General features: G+C 40.2%; 1 protein-coding gene across 1 annotated transcript in view; it reads right to left on the bottom strand.

Annotated features, from left to right (window-relative positions):
• Window positions 1–2003: 2003 nt before the first annotated feature.
• LOC131245346 (GDSL esterase/lipase At1g28570-like) overlaps window positions 2004–16702 on the bottom strand; it is a 30486-nt gene continuing 15787 nt past the window's right edge. Inside the window, exon 5 of the mRNA XM_058244739.1 lies at window positions 2004–2302. Coding sequence (XP_058100722.1) covers window positions 2019–2302 — 284 coding nt within the window. The 3' untranslated portion in view covers window positions 2004–2018. The remainder of the gene's footprint in view (window positions 2303–16702) is intronic.

Below are 16702 nucleotides of genomic sequence, written 5' to 3'. Positions count from 1 at the left end.
TGTTGCCTATAGCATGGTACACCTGAGAATTGGTCATGCTTCACTAAAAACTTCTCATGAGTCACAAAAGTACTAAAGCTTTGAATCAAGCTGATATTTCTGTGGTCTCTTCGTTTAGGTCCCGGTGACTTCGTTTAGGTCCTTGTGACCTTATCAACCGGCAGCCCGCATGAAGTTTTTAATGGTGGGAATTCAGTTACAACTATTTTCTGCAAGATTGTCCACCTAAGATTTGGATCTGCTTAATTAATGGGATCATGCCCTAAAATGATTTGTCTAAATGAATGGACAGTGTGGATTTAAGTCACTACATCACAGTAGGATTCACAGTTAGGGATCCACAAAATGGATTTGGAGATCCACCTAAACCGCCCACCTTACCACCCTTAGCTGCAGTGTGGCAACGTGGTGAGAATTGATTGGTGGAGCCGGCCGAATGCTGCAGAGATGGTTCACTCAGGACAAAAAAACTTTTAAAAGGCCCCATTAAGGGAGATGATTAGGTGCGCCCCACCCTCACTCAAGGTGCTTAATTTTTGGGACCATGCCCTAAAATGATCTATCGAAATGGATGGACAATGTGGATTTAAGGCACATACATCAGACCTCATCCATAGCTCAAGTGGTGGACTGAGTGAAGATACCATCGTTTCAACACTGAGGTCTTGGTAGCGATCATGGGGTGGCTAACAGTGGAGTGTGCACTGACAGTGGGGTGTGTACTGACAAGCTAACCAAAAAAAAAAAAGCACATACATCAGCCCCACAGTTAGGGATGCACCGAGATCCACCCAAACCGCACCGCTTACCAAACTCAGCTATGGTGTGGCTACATACTGAGATTTGAATGGTGGTGCGCCGTATGCTGCAGAGATGGCTCACTCCAACAAAAACTTTTAAAAAGGTGTTGCGCCCGTTCAACTCAAGTCGCTGCTGCCCTTAACGTGGAGCCCATTTGGTATAGTTATTCTTCATCTATTCTATTTATCCCTTTTGATAGATCATTTTAATGTATGATACCAAAAATAAAACAGATACAAATCTCACGTGGAACCTACCATATATATAGGAAACAGGGGTGATTGACCATTAAAAACTTCATGTGGACCACAAAATATTTGGATCAAGCTGATTTTTATTTTTCAACCTTCATCAAGTTTTGTGAGAAGCTATCAACATGTTTGATGGCAGAAAAACATCATGGAACCATCATGGTGGCCCCACTTAGTTTTTAATGGTGGGGCATTCAGTCATCACTATTTCCTATACTACTGGTCCGGGCGCTGATTGGGCACTACAGACGTAGAGACGGATGGTCAAGTCAGGGGTTGTGTGGAGCCCAGTATGTTCCATTTTTAAAGCCAGAATATAGTCGTGCCTAGTCGAGTTCCATCCGTCAAGCTGACCAGATAAACCATTGGAGACTGATCAAGCATTGGCTATAATGAGTTGTCAGTTGGGTTCTAGCCAGAATTCTTGGCCTGTTTAGCAAATGAGTAGGGCTTGGTCTAACCCCAACCAACTCAAACCTGTCCCATTTCCACCACTACTACATAACTTTCCACAGTGGAAGTGAAGTGCACACAGATTCCCTCAAACCCCATCTAGAACGGTCTAGATGGGCAAGCATACTCACCTGCCACCATGTGGTGGACATTAGAAGAACCCTTGGGATAATAAGTGCTAATAGGGGTCCTTGCTCTTGCTCTAGTGGTAGACTCTTAGGAGTTTCATCACATGGTCAAGGGTTCTGAGTGCCCATAGGTGGTGAAATCCCACCAAGGCGTGAGTGTGTGGTGGTGTGTGTGCGTGTGTTTTAAAATAAAAATAATAAATAAAATAAAATAATGAGTGCTAATAGCCATCACTTTTATTTCCACTGATATGGCATAACTCATCAGCATTAATGGAATAAAGCGTGCTCGCCCACCGATCACATTGACATGCAATACTTTCACCACATTTGCTAACTACATTAATTAATTGTAGTGGCCATTAGGTAACACTTCAATGAATGCTCAGAAACTCTGGGTCTTGGCAGGGCATTGAGGATGTTTAAGATGTGATGCTAGTGACAGATCACATGGACTAGTAATGGGTGGAAAGGCAAATGGTCCATTGATTAGAGAATCAGCGATCAATCTATGCCCAGCTTCCGTCGGGTGGCCCCCATCCCAGTTCCAATGCAACGATGGGTCATTGCAGATCACCTGTGCTTCATGGGTACCACATAGGAAAGAGGGGTCGCAATTGTAAGGACCGCCCATTCCACAGCATGCAGAGAGTGCTCCCTTGCTAAATCCTGCAATGCAATGACACGAACACATGAGTCTGCTCAACAAAAGGTTCTCTGATTTATTTTCGATCTTTGCTTGATTGTCGCTACGGACAATCTATCCGGTCGACCTTACCATCAATGGCCCACTGTGCAAAAAGCCCACTAATTGGGCAATCCTAGACTTTTATTTACCTTTTGATCCGGTGGGTAAAATTGCGTGTTGTGGTATTTTATTTACATTAACCCATCTGGTAGGGGTGCAAATGGATTGGGTTGAGTTGATAGGTTATTATTGGGGGACTGGGAAAGCAAACTCCGAATTCAAATCAAATAAGTAAAAGATAAACACAACAAAGCATGTACAAGAACACACTAATTTCACGTGGAAAATCCTAGTTGGAAAAAACATAATACAAAGTGATAGCAAAATTTATTATGAATAACGAATTACAACAGATAAGATCACTTATTGAAGTGAAACCCTTCAGAAAATCATAGCATCCCTATAGAAACGTTTAAGTTCCATTAATCATAGCCTAATCCCGCATTATATATACCTATATTTATAGTTTTACACTCGGAATAAAAAACAATTCATGCAATTATGCAAAATTGGGCACAACGTGGATCTAAAGCGTGTTCGATCGCTTGAACATGCTCAAAAGCGTTCGGAGAGTTTACAAGTTTTTATCAAATTTCTTCAATCAATTGACCCGAATTGTCGATCGATCATGTGCAAAACTATCCAGGGGCCAATCTATATAATTTGTGGCTCACTCGATCAACTGATCAGCCTGGTCGATCGCTTGAGACCCCTGTTTTATGTACATATTGAAGACATCCAAACAACAATCACCACCATGGCTTTAATCATCATGAACCACAGCTCCAAGCTCCATCTCTAATTGCCTCTGTTATGGGAAAATATAGCCCGACCACCCTCAAGGTCGACTCGGGCTGACAAGCATACATTCTTGTGCCACCTCATTCAGAGAAGCCAGACTTTGCATCCCCAAGCGTAGTCCTCGACAGTGCATGTTCCCGAGCTTCCACCTATGTACCTCACTAGGATTGTCTTGAAGTCCCCAATCAGAATAAGCCTAAGGGATTGATCGGCTCGGTGAAGTTGAGGAAGAGCTCATCGAGAATAGATGGGATCGACGAGATGATAGGTCCAACCCTCAACTCGGAAACACCAATAGCCCAGATGACCAATGCAAAACTTCCGAATTCCTCACAGCAATCCCTGACCTATTAATCGATGGGTTTAGCGTGGCTTAATGCAGCTCGGCCCATCCCCGGTTAATTGACGCGTTTAGTTTGGCTTCGACACAAATAAATGAAGATTCAGTTCGAATCTCTGTGATGTCCAATTTCTATAGCCTTTAACTTTTTCATGAGTCCTGATAGCCTCCTCGGATTACTCATATATAGGTTCACTTCAGAAGAAATAAGAGGTCTAGACCATGCTGACCTATGACACTCCGTGCCGACCTATGACGCTTCAATCAGAGCAATGCCAACTTACCTCAGGTCTGCATGACTCCAAGGTAACCGTCAGCATCCATCACCTCCTTGTAACTGTCCACCGCATAATTCTAGGTTAAATGCCCACATCCACCACTCGCGCACATCTCGTCTAATGGCTTAGGTCATGCCTGAGATTGCGGACTACCATATCCTACATACACTATAAATAAAAGATCTACCCACACTGAAAAGGTAAGTAAAATCTCTTGCCCTAAACCCTTTAATACGACCAGACCCACATTCGTAGCCTGACTTTAGCAGCAGAGGGTCCCCTGCTCTAGTCAGGGTCTTCTTTGTTCTTCTCTTGGGCAGGTACTCGGAGGTTTGAAGAGGGCAGTCCAGATTCTTGCATCAACTACCTCCATCATAGCTTCCTCATCACCGTCGATTTTCATGCACACTCCATCTTCATCAAACATTTGTCAAACCTAGAGAAGTCGAACATAATCTGAACTTATCTAGGGGTACCACCTTCGTAAGCATATATATTAGATTCATGCTCGTGTGGATCTTCTTGAGAGTAACACCACCTTCCTCAAGCACCTATTAGATAAAATAATGACAAACATTAATATGTTTATTTCGAGAATGGTAAACCAAATTTTTTGTCAAGTTGATCGTGCTTTAACTGTCACAATTAACCGGTACGTTCTCCTGCTAAAGCCCCAACTCATTCATCATTCAACATAATCAAACACCTTCCTTAAAAGTCATTATTACTGTAAGATACTCAACTTCGATTGTGAAAAGAGTAACCACAAACTAAAACTTTGACTTCTAACTAATCGCTCCACCCACTAAAACAAATGAGTAACTGGAAGACGACATTCTGTTGTCCACATTTCCTACATAATCGGAGTCCACATAGCCTACAAGTTTTTCCTCTGATGTCTCAAATGTCAAGACATAGTTTACTATACCTCATAGATAATGAAGTAGCCATTTCACTGCCTCCAATGTTGCTTGTCGGGGTTTAACATGTATATACTTATAATATCAACTGCATGTGAAACATCCGGTCTCGTAGAGAACATGGCATACATTAAATTGCCAATTGTGATTGAATAAGGTACACGAGATAAAAATTGTCTTTCTTCTTCTGTAATAGGACATTGCCTTGAAAAAAAACCAAAAGTGAGCAACATGAGATGTCATAACTAATTTAGCCTTGTCCATCCCAAACTTTATCAACACCTTCTTAAAGTATTCTGCCTGAGATAACTGTAACATGCTCCTCTCTTTATCAATGTATATATCAATACCAAGAATCATCTTTGTGGCTCTTGAGTTTTTTTATTTTTGATGTCCCTGATAACTGAGCCTTTGATATATTGATCTCAAACATGCTGTGGTTGACAATAAGCATGTCATCAACATATAATACCAGTACAATGAATTTTCTACCACTTAGTGTCATGAAATAGATACAATAATCATATTCACTTCTCATAAACTACTGACTCATCGTGAAAGTATCAAAATTCTTATACCACTACCTGGGCGGCTATTTTATGTCATACAATGACCTCCTTAACATGTAAACCTTATTCTCTAACCCATGTTCTTCGAACCCTTCTGATTGTTTCGTGTAGATCTGCTTCTCTGATTCCCCATGTAGGAAAGCAGTCTTTACATCCATTTATTCAAGTTCCAAATTGTATTAGGCAAACAGCGTCAACACGAATCAAATATATGGCATGCTTGATAACAAGCGCGAAGATCTCACTGAAGTCGCCGCCTTGTTTTAGCATACCCATTCACGATCAATCTCTCTTTATATCTATCTTGTTTTTTCATGTAAATTCACTTACAACTGATCGTTTTACACCAAACAGGAAGTTTCATCACCTCTCATGTCTTATTCTTGTATAAAAAGTCCATCCCATCTTGCATCATCGTCATCTACTTCTCAACATATATGTCATCCAGTGCTTCTTGGAAGGAAAATGGATCCCCCTCATCTATAATAAGAGCAAATATAATATTCAAGTTATCTTTATATCTCATTGGTAATCTGCGATCTCTCAGTGGATTTCTCCTCACAAATAAATACTCTATTTGCTCTTATCTCTTCATGGGACTCGCTTGTAGTTGTGTCTCACCTTTTTTTTTTTTTACTTTGACATCAATAAGCACTTATTTTTCTATTTGCTTGTGGTCATCCTTGCGGAGCAAAGAATCCTCATCAAACCTGACATCATGGCTAATCGTGATCTTCCTTGTAATATGGTCATATAGTTTGTATCCCTTCACACCATCATCATATCCGACAAAAGTACAATTCTTCGCCCTTTGGTCTAGCATATCTCTCTCAATTGATGGTACATGAGAGTAAGTGTCACAAATAAATACTCGCAACTCTTACTAGTATACATCATGACTACTCCATACTTTTTCTAGAATTTTATAATTTATCAGTGCAGACGAGGACCGATTCATTAAGTAGCAAGCCATATTAATGGTCTTAGTCTATAGCTCCTCACCTAGCCTAGCATTGCTTAACATACTTTGGGCTCTCTCTAAGAGAGTCTGATTCATTAATTCTGTCATACCATTTTGCTTTGGTGTTTACCTAACAGTATTATGTCGTACAATCTTATCATCTTTACAAAACTGATTGAATTCCTCAACACTTTCAATTTTTTTCCTATATGATTTTCCATCATCGCCTTCCATACCTTGAAGGTGGTAAAAATATCATATTTATATGTCATGAAATAAACTCACACTTTTCTAAAGATATCGTTGATGAATGTGACAAAAAACAACGAACCTCCCATAGAAACTACGAGTGATGACTCCCATACATCAAAATGCACATAATCAATAACACCCTGATTTACATGTTTTCCAGATTTAAAATACAATAGTGATTGTCTATCATATATGTAATACTAACGTATATTAAGATTAACATTTTTAAATACCAGAATCAAGCAATGATAATGAAGTATTTTCATATCGCGCTCGCTCATGTAGCCTAGACACGCATGCCACAAACATGCCAATGTGGACTCCGCTACAAACATTACTACTCCACCCGATTTAGTATTCTCAATCAACTTGTAAAGGTTACTGCTCCGATGTGCCTTTATCACAATGAGTACTCCCTTTGAAACTTTCAGGATACGATTATAGCCGGTGAACTTACACTCAAGTGCATCGAGAGCCCCCAGAAAAATCAAATTATTCCTTAGTTCAATAACGTATCTCACTTTCGCCAGGATACACTCCATTCCATCAAACATCTTGATGTGCACCATTTTAATTCCAACAATCTTATAAGCAATATCATTGCCCATAAACACATGTCCACCATTACACTCGTTATAGTTGGTGAACCAATCTCCTTGAAAGGTCATATGCTATGAAGCCCTCAAATTCAAAATTCACTCGTTGCTAAGCTACCCGAATTTGGATATAGTCAGAACATCACAACCACTTACCTCATTAAATTCTGTCGCGTTGGCCTCCTTCTGTGTTTCTTCTAATTTTTCTCCCTTTTGAACTTTAGGATTCCGACAATCATTCTTCATTACCTCATTCTCCCACAATTTCAGTACTTCATCTTCCCTTTGCCCTTAGAACTTCATTCTAAGCGGGTTTTCCTTCTTCCGCTTAGAATTTCTTCCCCTAGCTATCAACGCATCTATAGAGGAATTACTGTAACTATCCTTCTTTCTCGACTACTTCAAATGAAGGGCTGAGATAATAGTTTTGATGTCGATGATTTCTCTATCATGACACATAGTATTTACGAGATTCTTGTAAGTATTTGAAAGGGAATTCAAAAGAATTAGGGCTTGATCTTCCTCATCAATCTTCACTTCTACACTCATCAATTTATAGAGTAACTAATTAAACAAACTGATATATTCATTAACATCAGACCCCTTTGCCATCTTTAGGTTATAGAATTGCTTCTTTAGATACAAATGATTCGATAGAAATTTCATCATGTACAAGCCTTCTAATTTCTTCTAAAGCCCTACAGTGGTATTTGATTAATGATATTATAAAAGACGTCATTGTATACGCATAATTGAATCGAGGATTTCACTCTCTTATCCAGTTTTTCTCACTCTCATTCGATTATAGTTTCATGACGCCTCGTTATACCAAGGAGTGTCTGTTGCAATCCTTGCTGATCTAGAATGCCTCTCATCTTCACATTTCATAATTCAAAATTGTATTTACTGGTGAGCTTTTCGATTTCATACTTAACATTCGATCATTTCATCGACATGTTTTGGATCCAAACTCAAATCCCTAACATATATATCTGATAATACTTGTTGGAGGATCGCAGAAGCAAATTCCGAATTTCAATCAAATAAACAAAAGATAAACGCAACAAAGCATACTTAGGAACACACTAATTTTACGTGAAAAACTCTTACGGGAAAAATATCACGACACAAAGTGACAACGAAATCCTCTATGACTAACAAATTACAAGAGATAAAATCACTTACCAGTGCGAAACCCTTCAAAAAACCTTTGTCTCCCTTTAAAACCCACTTAGAAACTTTTAAGCCTCCTTAATTATACCATAATCTCGTATTACACTCATATTTATAATGATACACCCGAAATAGGAAATAATTAGCGTAATTATGCAAAACAACGCGCATCGTTAATCTAAGCATTAATTGATCGATCGACAACCACATGTTCAATCGCTCAAACATGCTCAAAAGTGTTTAAAGTGTTTACAAGTATTTTTCGAATTTTCTCGATTAATCGACCCGACCTATTAATCAATCAATCAATCATGTCCAAAACTATCTAGAAGTCAATCTGTACAATTTAGGGTTCACTTGATCGATCAATGAGCATGGTCGATCACTCAAGACCCTTGTTTAATATATAGATTGAAGACATCCAAACAATAGTTACTGGACCCAACCCATCAGTAAGTAGGCCAGGGTCCAAATTCAAACCCGTTAAGCAAGTTTGGTCCAAAATTTGACCACATTTCAAGTTGGGCCCAGGACCTCTTGACATCAAACTAACTCAGACTGCGATTTTAAATGGGTTTGTTTGTGATTTTTCAAAAATGAACCTGACCTGGGCTTGGACCCAGTCCAAACCCATGGAAAGTAGGCAGTATAAGCACAGAGAAGGGCTACAATGCTCCAATGATCTCATAGTACTATTACTGATAGTTCTCCAAGTTGTGTTGGGACACTTACACAATCTCATGGCTAGATAAAATAAGTCCAAATCGAGGATGGATTGAATAATCTTATTAGTGTGATTTTTCAAGGTAGTCCAACAGATAGTTCAGGTCGATAGATAAGATTGTCCAAGTGAATGAATGAAACTAGAAGCATTATAACTTAGAGAGCACTGGAGCATTTTTCTCAATTAATACCCGTCTTGGGCCTTGGTGAAAATTATGTTGAAACTGTGTGAAAGCCTGCTTGTTATTTTTATACCCGGCCTATGTGATAAATGGGTCAGTTCTCCTGGACCTAGACCTGAACCATTAAATAAATGGAAGTGGATTGCCTGGTGACCTTGGTAGGTGCTGTTGGGCCCACCATGATGTATGTATTTTATCTTCGCTGTCCATCCATTTTGCTAACTCATTTTGAGGCATGATGCCAAAAATGAAGTCAGATCCAAAGCTAAATTGGACCACACCACAGGAAACAATGGTGATTAAACACCCACCTATTAAAAACTTCTTGGGGCAAACCAAGTTGTGGATCAAGCTGGTATTTGTATTTTCCCTCCATCCACGTCTGTGTGACCTTATCAACAGGTTGGATGGCAAATAAACATCATGATGGACTCTAGGAAGGTTTCAACCATGAGTGTCATTATTTCCATTATTTCCTTTGGTGTGGTCGACATGTGCTTTGGATCTACTTCATTTTAGGCCCAAGCTCTAAAATGAGCTGGAAAAATGGGCAGACGTACGGCGCGGATATAAAACATATACTCATTCCCTGCCTCTAGGGAATCCAGTTCCTAAATAAGTATGTTTTTTCTTTGATTTAGACCCGACCCATGCCCAGCTAAATTTTAATGGATTGGATCCAGGACCAAATTCTGACCTTATTATTAAATGGGTCGAGTACAGGTCCACCTCAGCCTGACTCGGCATGACCCATTTGCACCCCTTAAGTGTAAAGTGATGAGTGGGTTGGTTCTTTGGCCTCATTGACTGGTACCAAAGGAGTCGAAGAGCTCACCATACTCGTGAGGAGAGCGGTAGACACGTAACACAGCATTGTAATAATCAGCGTAGATGATTGTGGCATGAGGGTGGAGGTCCCGCATCCGGTCCAGCTCTATTTGCAGTTGATCATTGTGATACTGGAGTAACTCATTCCATCTCTTTAGGCAACCAGTTTCATTGTCATAATCTTCCTTATTCAAGCTCGCTACATTTGAGAGAATTAAAGCAAAGCAGCCCAATGGCATAGCGCTTGGGACTACAAGTGTCATGGCCCCATGTTCGATCAGCGTCTGCAATTCAAATCCAACAAATCAAAGTTACATGGATTGAAGGAATGTAATCATAAAGAAAAAGAAGAAATTCCTCTTCTTTTTACTACTCACATGGACTGCAGAACTAATGTTACCAACAACTTGAGGAACGAAGGTCCACATCTCTTCTAAGCTTAATCCATTAATGAACGGGTGGTAGTAATCGTTGCCGCCAATCGATCCGACAATAAAAAGAGATCCCCTCAGATATTCGCGGCAGCCTGTGAAGATTAGAATCATACAAACAAACAAAGTATAAATTTGCACCAGCTGGTCTGCTCCACTTGACCCAACCAGGCCGAAAATCTATCAACGCGGTCCGAATTCGATTGAATGCTACTAATCCATCCCTTAATCAGTGGACCGCACATGCACAAGTAAATTGAAATTTACAAATACGAAAATCAAGATCTATATGCCAGATGAATGTATTGCCTAACCAATGCTTAGAACAACACCTAAGTAGAATGAAACACTGGTACACATGAAGTTGGGCAGGCTGAGCCAGGTTATGCCAGATCAAGTCCGGCTAACATGAGCCCAACCCATAGGCCTTGCTAATATGTCTGTGTCCAGCTTAAAACCAGGCACCTAGCTTGTTCCAAGCCCTAGCCACAACTTCCGGTAGCAATGGGCCAGGCGCCTACCTTGTTCCAAGCCCTAGCCACAACTTCCGGTAGCAATGGGCCAGGCGCCCCGGTGGCCCCAGCAAACCTAGGCTTTGGACCCATTAGCTTGACCCATAGTCCAGGGTTGGGCCTGGTGTGCAATGTCCAATCAATATTCGAGTCAGGGTTGGGCTCCAATTATTTTGGCCTAGCCTGGACCCAACTTCATGTGTACAACTTGTATAACTTACAAATATGTCATTCTAATCTTTGATTAAGCAACCCATTTATGGTGAATGTAGACCCTTGATTTTATTCCACTTGAGTCTCTATTTCATTATGCATGGAGGCCCACTTGATTATGGCTGTACACGAACTGAGTTATCTCAGTTAGCTCGCTTGACTCGACTCAAAAAAGCTCGATTCGACTTGGTTTGAAACTGAGTTCAAGCCAAGTTGAGCTGATTTTTTTAGCTCAAAAAAATTTCGAACTGAGTTCGAGCTTGCTCGACTCGGATCGAACCAGTTCGGTGACTTGGTTACTTTGATATTGATGTTGCTCGCCAAGTGTTGATGAAATGACTCAACGAAGTGTGGCCGGTGGCAAGGAAGGTATGTATATGAAACAAATACCTTATTTTTTCTTGATTTTTATGTTGCTTACAGGGTGCTTGATGAAATACCTGTAAAACCACAGCTATTGTTTTGCAAACAGTGAGCTTTTGAAGGTGCAGTCCATGTGTTTGTAAAAATGTTGAACACGTGAACTCGGCTCGATCTTGACTCAAACTCGGCTCGAACTGACCCCAGTTGTTGACTGAACCGAGTCAAGCTAGCCAGTCAGGCTCGAGGATCGAGCCGAGCTAAGTTCGAGCTAAGGTATCTTGCTGGCCGAGTCAAGCCGAGATGTGCAAAGATCGACTCATGTACACCTCTACACTTGATCAATGGATAAATTAGGAATATTCAAATGGGAAATATGGATTACATCAAATTCCGGCGGACTTGGTTCCATGCCCAATAAAAAATTTCAGCCCATGCCAGGTTGGGCAGGCTCTGACCTTGGGCCTTAAATGTCAGGACAGGCCCAGCAAATCAAGGCCCATTGCCACCCCTAGCCACACCCAGCAACCAGCTATATGTTTGATCACAAATCATAGAGCTGGGATTTGGCCTCACATGGAAAGAATCCTGTTCGCTGGCAGAGTAAACATTTGGTTGGACGCTATATGTTCCTATGATTCCTTTTGTTTCACAGTATGGAAATATCTATAGATGATGGTCCACAATCACTTGATATAGAACTTTCGTAAATTTTGAGAGATTGCGTATTATTTTCCTATGGATGAGTTCTCATGTCTACCAGTTGAACCCCAACTGTCCGCCCGGTATATAACTTCCAACCTTTCACATGTGTGCAACATCCAAACCATCCAATAGTTTGTCCGCATCAAGGCAATCACCGTATGCAAAAATCAGCCACATCCACTTATCGGGTGGAAAACATTTTTTTTTTTTTTTTTTTTTAAATCAGTGGCCAGAAACTGTTCGCAATGGTATCGCCCATCTGATGGCGGATGGAAATGATTTCTGTACAAGGTGGTCCTCAAGGTTGGTGTAACTCTATTAAAAGGGTTGGGTGTCACATGCACAGGATGAAATTTAAGTTGTTTTCTAGGAGGTCTATAAATTTTACCCCTCTTTACAATAAATATATAGAGTTCTTTTCAAGAGAACAAATAAATAATAGAGAAAAGGCTTTCATACACGGGCAGATTGTGATAGATAATACACAAGCGTTAAGAAATTATATAAGTGGCATAAATTTAACTGCCGGGTTGGTGGACATTTATTGGGCAGTCGGGAAAGCATCCACCAATCAGAGATTAGGATTTTTAAACCTGGGATTTTAACTTCTTTATTGTGGGATCCAAAATTTAGGCAGTTTAATTTGAGTTAATAGATACTAGGTTTACCATATCTGAGTGCTGTGTATCAAGCACTACACGTTGCCATAGTAGCAAATAAAATTTTTTTTAAAAAAAAGTAAAAAAAAAAAAAAAAAGAGCATTATGTGAGCCCTCCACGCGAGATATGCACAATATTCTCGAGCTTAATATTTGGTGGGACCAAGATACTGTCAACGTGTTGGTTTGAGTGACAGTGGGGCGCGGACAGGGTACTGCCCGACAAGGAACTAGCTAGAGAGAGGTTATACTGTCAGGGGCCCTGTGAAGTCCACCGTGATGCATATGTTTTATCCATCCCGTCCATCCATTTTGATATATCATTTTAGGGCACAAAGCCAAAAAGAAAGTAGATGGAGGTCTCAAGTGGACCACACCATAGGAAGTAGTGGGGATTGAAAGCCTAACGTAAAAACTTCTTGGGGGCCACGGAAGTTTTTGATCAAGCTGATATTTATGTTTTTTCTTCGTCCAGGTCTATGTGACCTTGTGAACACGTTTTATGGCAAACTAACATCATGGTGGGCCCTACAAGTTTTCAATAGTAGGAGTTTAATCGCCAATGCTCCCTATGGTGCAGTCTATAAGAATCCTATCAAGTGGGCCTTGTTGATCAACCATATAGATTTACCTAAAGGTTGGAGAGTGTGATCGGGTGCACTAGTAGGCCTCACTAAGTTGTGATACATTTTGAAATCCATACCAGAGATGGAGTGCTACAACTGTGATGGATTACCAATTAGTACAGTCCGGATATCCAGTGAGAAGAGTTTTGATAGGTTTCAAATTCCGCACCTCTTTAGCCTATAGTAATGGGGCTGGTCCTGAATCCAACATTACAGACGGAAGTCTAATCCCACTGTAGATTCTCCGAAGGGGTGTAAGGAAGGGAAGACTCCGGGACCATCCAATGCACATTAGGGTGGGCTCCACATATCCTTGACAGGATCGTCCATCTCTGGCTAGGTCCCACCGGTACCCAATCCGCGTCCCTCACAGTAAACTTTTGGGTCCACAGTTGACGGATCCCAAGTAAAAGGAAATAATAATCCTTCAAATGTTAGCTTGGAAGGAGATTGTTAAAAAGGAAATATATACTCATATTCAAGCGAAGGACTAAAAACAAACAAACAAAAAAAAAAGGGTATCAGGTGGACATAATGGTGCAATGACCTATCCACATTGGAGCCCATCAGATCAACAGGCTGGATCGCTCACGTGTGGGGTCCATTTGTCCTGACCCTTGCTCGCGAATATTGTGCATGTCATGTCATCTGGCCCGAGCATCATCAAGTTACTTGAAAGGTAAAGTCACAAAAGAAATGCTTTGATATTCTGGCAGAGGGTGATGGGTGATACACACGCGGTTAAAAATTACATGCATAGCACGCAAGTAATTTAAATCAAGCTGTGCGACTGAAGGGTCCAAGTTTAAATATGTGTCCTGAATCAGGATTTAAGTTAATTTGGTTTCTGATTATGGGATTGTTGGAAAATTACTGGTTGGTTAAAAATATTTTAAAATAAAAAAATAAAATAGACAATTTCAGATAACCACCTGCCTTTTATGCTTTTTTCAGATATACACCCACCTTTAAAATATTTAAAATAATCCACTTACCATTTTAGATGTAACCCCTGAGAAGGTATGCCATGAGGATTACGTGCGGTTATAGAACGCATACTTTCTAAAAAAGCTAAAATGTCATTCATTTAAAACGATTACTTGCGGTTTTAGAACTCATACTTTAGGCTAAAATGTCATTCATTTAAAACTTAGTGTTAAGTGTTTTGAAGCTAGGTAGGACCCACCATGGTGTTTGTGAGAAATTCACTCAGTCTGTATATTTTGCTAGCTCAGTTTATGGCCTGACCAAAATTTTGAGGTGAGTCTACAGCTTAATTGGGCCTATGCGAAAATGGTGAAGATGGTACACTCACCCTGGAAACATTTGTGGGCCGAAAAAGCTTTAAATCAGGTTAATATTTTTGTTCTTTCAGCTCATCCAAGTGGACGTGACCTTAGAAGCGGTTGAGCTGCTTTATGAATAGTTTAGATTGCATATAAACATTATGGTAGATCCTATAAAAGCCTCAACGTTAAAAGGCCTCTATCCATTTGTTTGCAGTTGTGTGGCTCACTGGAGCTTCAGTTGCACCTTTTTTAATTTAATCCCAAGTTTTAACATGAGCTGCTAAAATGGATGGAAGGAGTGGCTTTCACACAAACAATATCACAATAGCCTCTATCTACACTATTCATACATTTTTTTAGATTATTTTAGGACACAAACCCAAAATCGAAACATATAAATCTCAGGTGGTCCAAAACATTGGAAGTAATGGCAATTGACCATTAAAAACTTCTTATGCCACAAAATTTTTGGATCAAACCAATATTTGTTTTACTGTTCATCCAGGTCTCGGTGGCCTTATCAAAAGCATAGACGGCATGAATATGCACTACATGCATCAAGGTGGGCCCCACTGTCATGTTCCAATGTGTTTGATGAGTCCAGGGTCGCGCCAACTCCGTTCCCTTGATCGGAAGCTAGGTGGGGCCTACCATGGTGTTTGTGAAAAATCTATGCCATCCATCCATTTTTGGAGATCATTTTAGGGTATGATACCAAAAATGAAGAACAACCAGACCAGGACAGGCAGATACTTCTTATGGTCCAAAGATTGTTCAACTTTGAAACCTTCTTAGGTCCCACTTGTGATTCAGATATATCTCATTTTTGGACACGGGTGGCTAAACAGATAAGCAATATCAGTCACACGCATACATAAATGTGAACCCATCAACTATTCCACACGCTGCCTTCTTCAATTCGAGTAGAATCGTGAAAACAAAGGTGTGGTGGATTAGTTTAAATATTAACGATGTGGATAGCATATATAAAGGTGGCCCATCAACTCTTTTGCACACCACCTTCTTCAATTGGGTAAGCACGGGTAATTATCTTTAAAAATGAAGGGTTTTTTTATTTATTTATTTTAAAAGCATATATAAATATCAATATTACTGTTGGGTGAAAAAATACTTAAGTCACTAGGTCGACTTATGGAATGCACCAACTCTACTTATCAACATGGACCCTTTAAGTTCCGGGCCCTAAGGAGCATTTACGTCCAAAAACAGGCCAACAAGGAGGTCGATGTGACTGTAAGGACACTAAAAGAGGATGCAACTATAATTAATCCACTTAAATGGTCAGTTGCCAACCTTACATACAGGTCGGTCATAGCTCGACTATAGGTTGGTCATAGCTCGATCATAGCTCGACCAAAGCTCGGCAATAGCTCCGCTCTGTCTTTGACAGAGCAGTTGCCGATTCAACGGAAAACTCAATATGATCTATACAATTTATTCCCAGACTAATAGTCTAATAATCTTTCCAACAGCCCAAAGATATCTCATAAAATCTTCGGAGGATCAAATTAAATCCCGAGAATCTCAAAAGACGATGATCTTGCAAAGATTCTAGATTAATCTCTGAATGGATTCATCTCCAGCGTGTCAAGGAAGACTCCTTACAACGTCGTCTTCCCTCTCCTATAAGTAGAGAGACTCCAAGCCAATGTAAGATTCGCACATTCATAACCTAATATTTGATTGGTAACTCTTTTCTCGAAAAAATTCTACTCTGCAAAAGACTCCAAAGTGATTTCCTTTCTCTTTCGTTTCCATCTTTGTAGATATTAAGGTCAACCAGGGAGGGTCCGTTGGAAAACTACGTCATAATTAACATGTTAGATTAATACCAAGTGTTAGCATATAACACGTGTACGATTTCTGACTGCCTGCATATCAG

This window comes from Magnolia sinica, chromosome 5 (genome assembly GCF_029962835.1).
Source record: "Magnolia sinica isolate HGM2019 chromosome 5, MsV1, whole genome shotgun sequence".
NCBI lineage: Eukaryota > Viridiplantae > Streptophyta > Magnoliopsida > Magnoliales > Magnoliaceae > Magnolia > Magnolia sinica.
The sequence above is the reverse complement of the archived record's forward strand: the minus strand, read 5'-3'. Positions and strand labels throughout refer to the sequence as shown.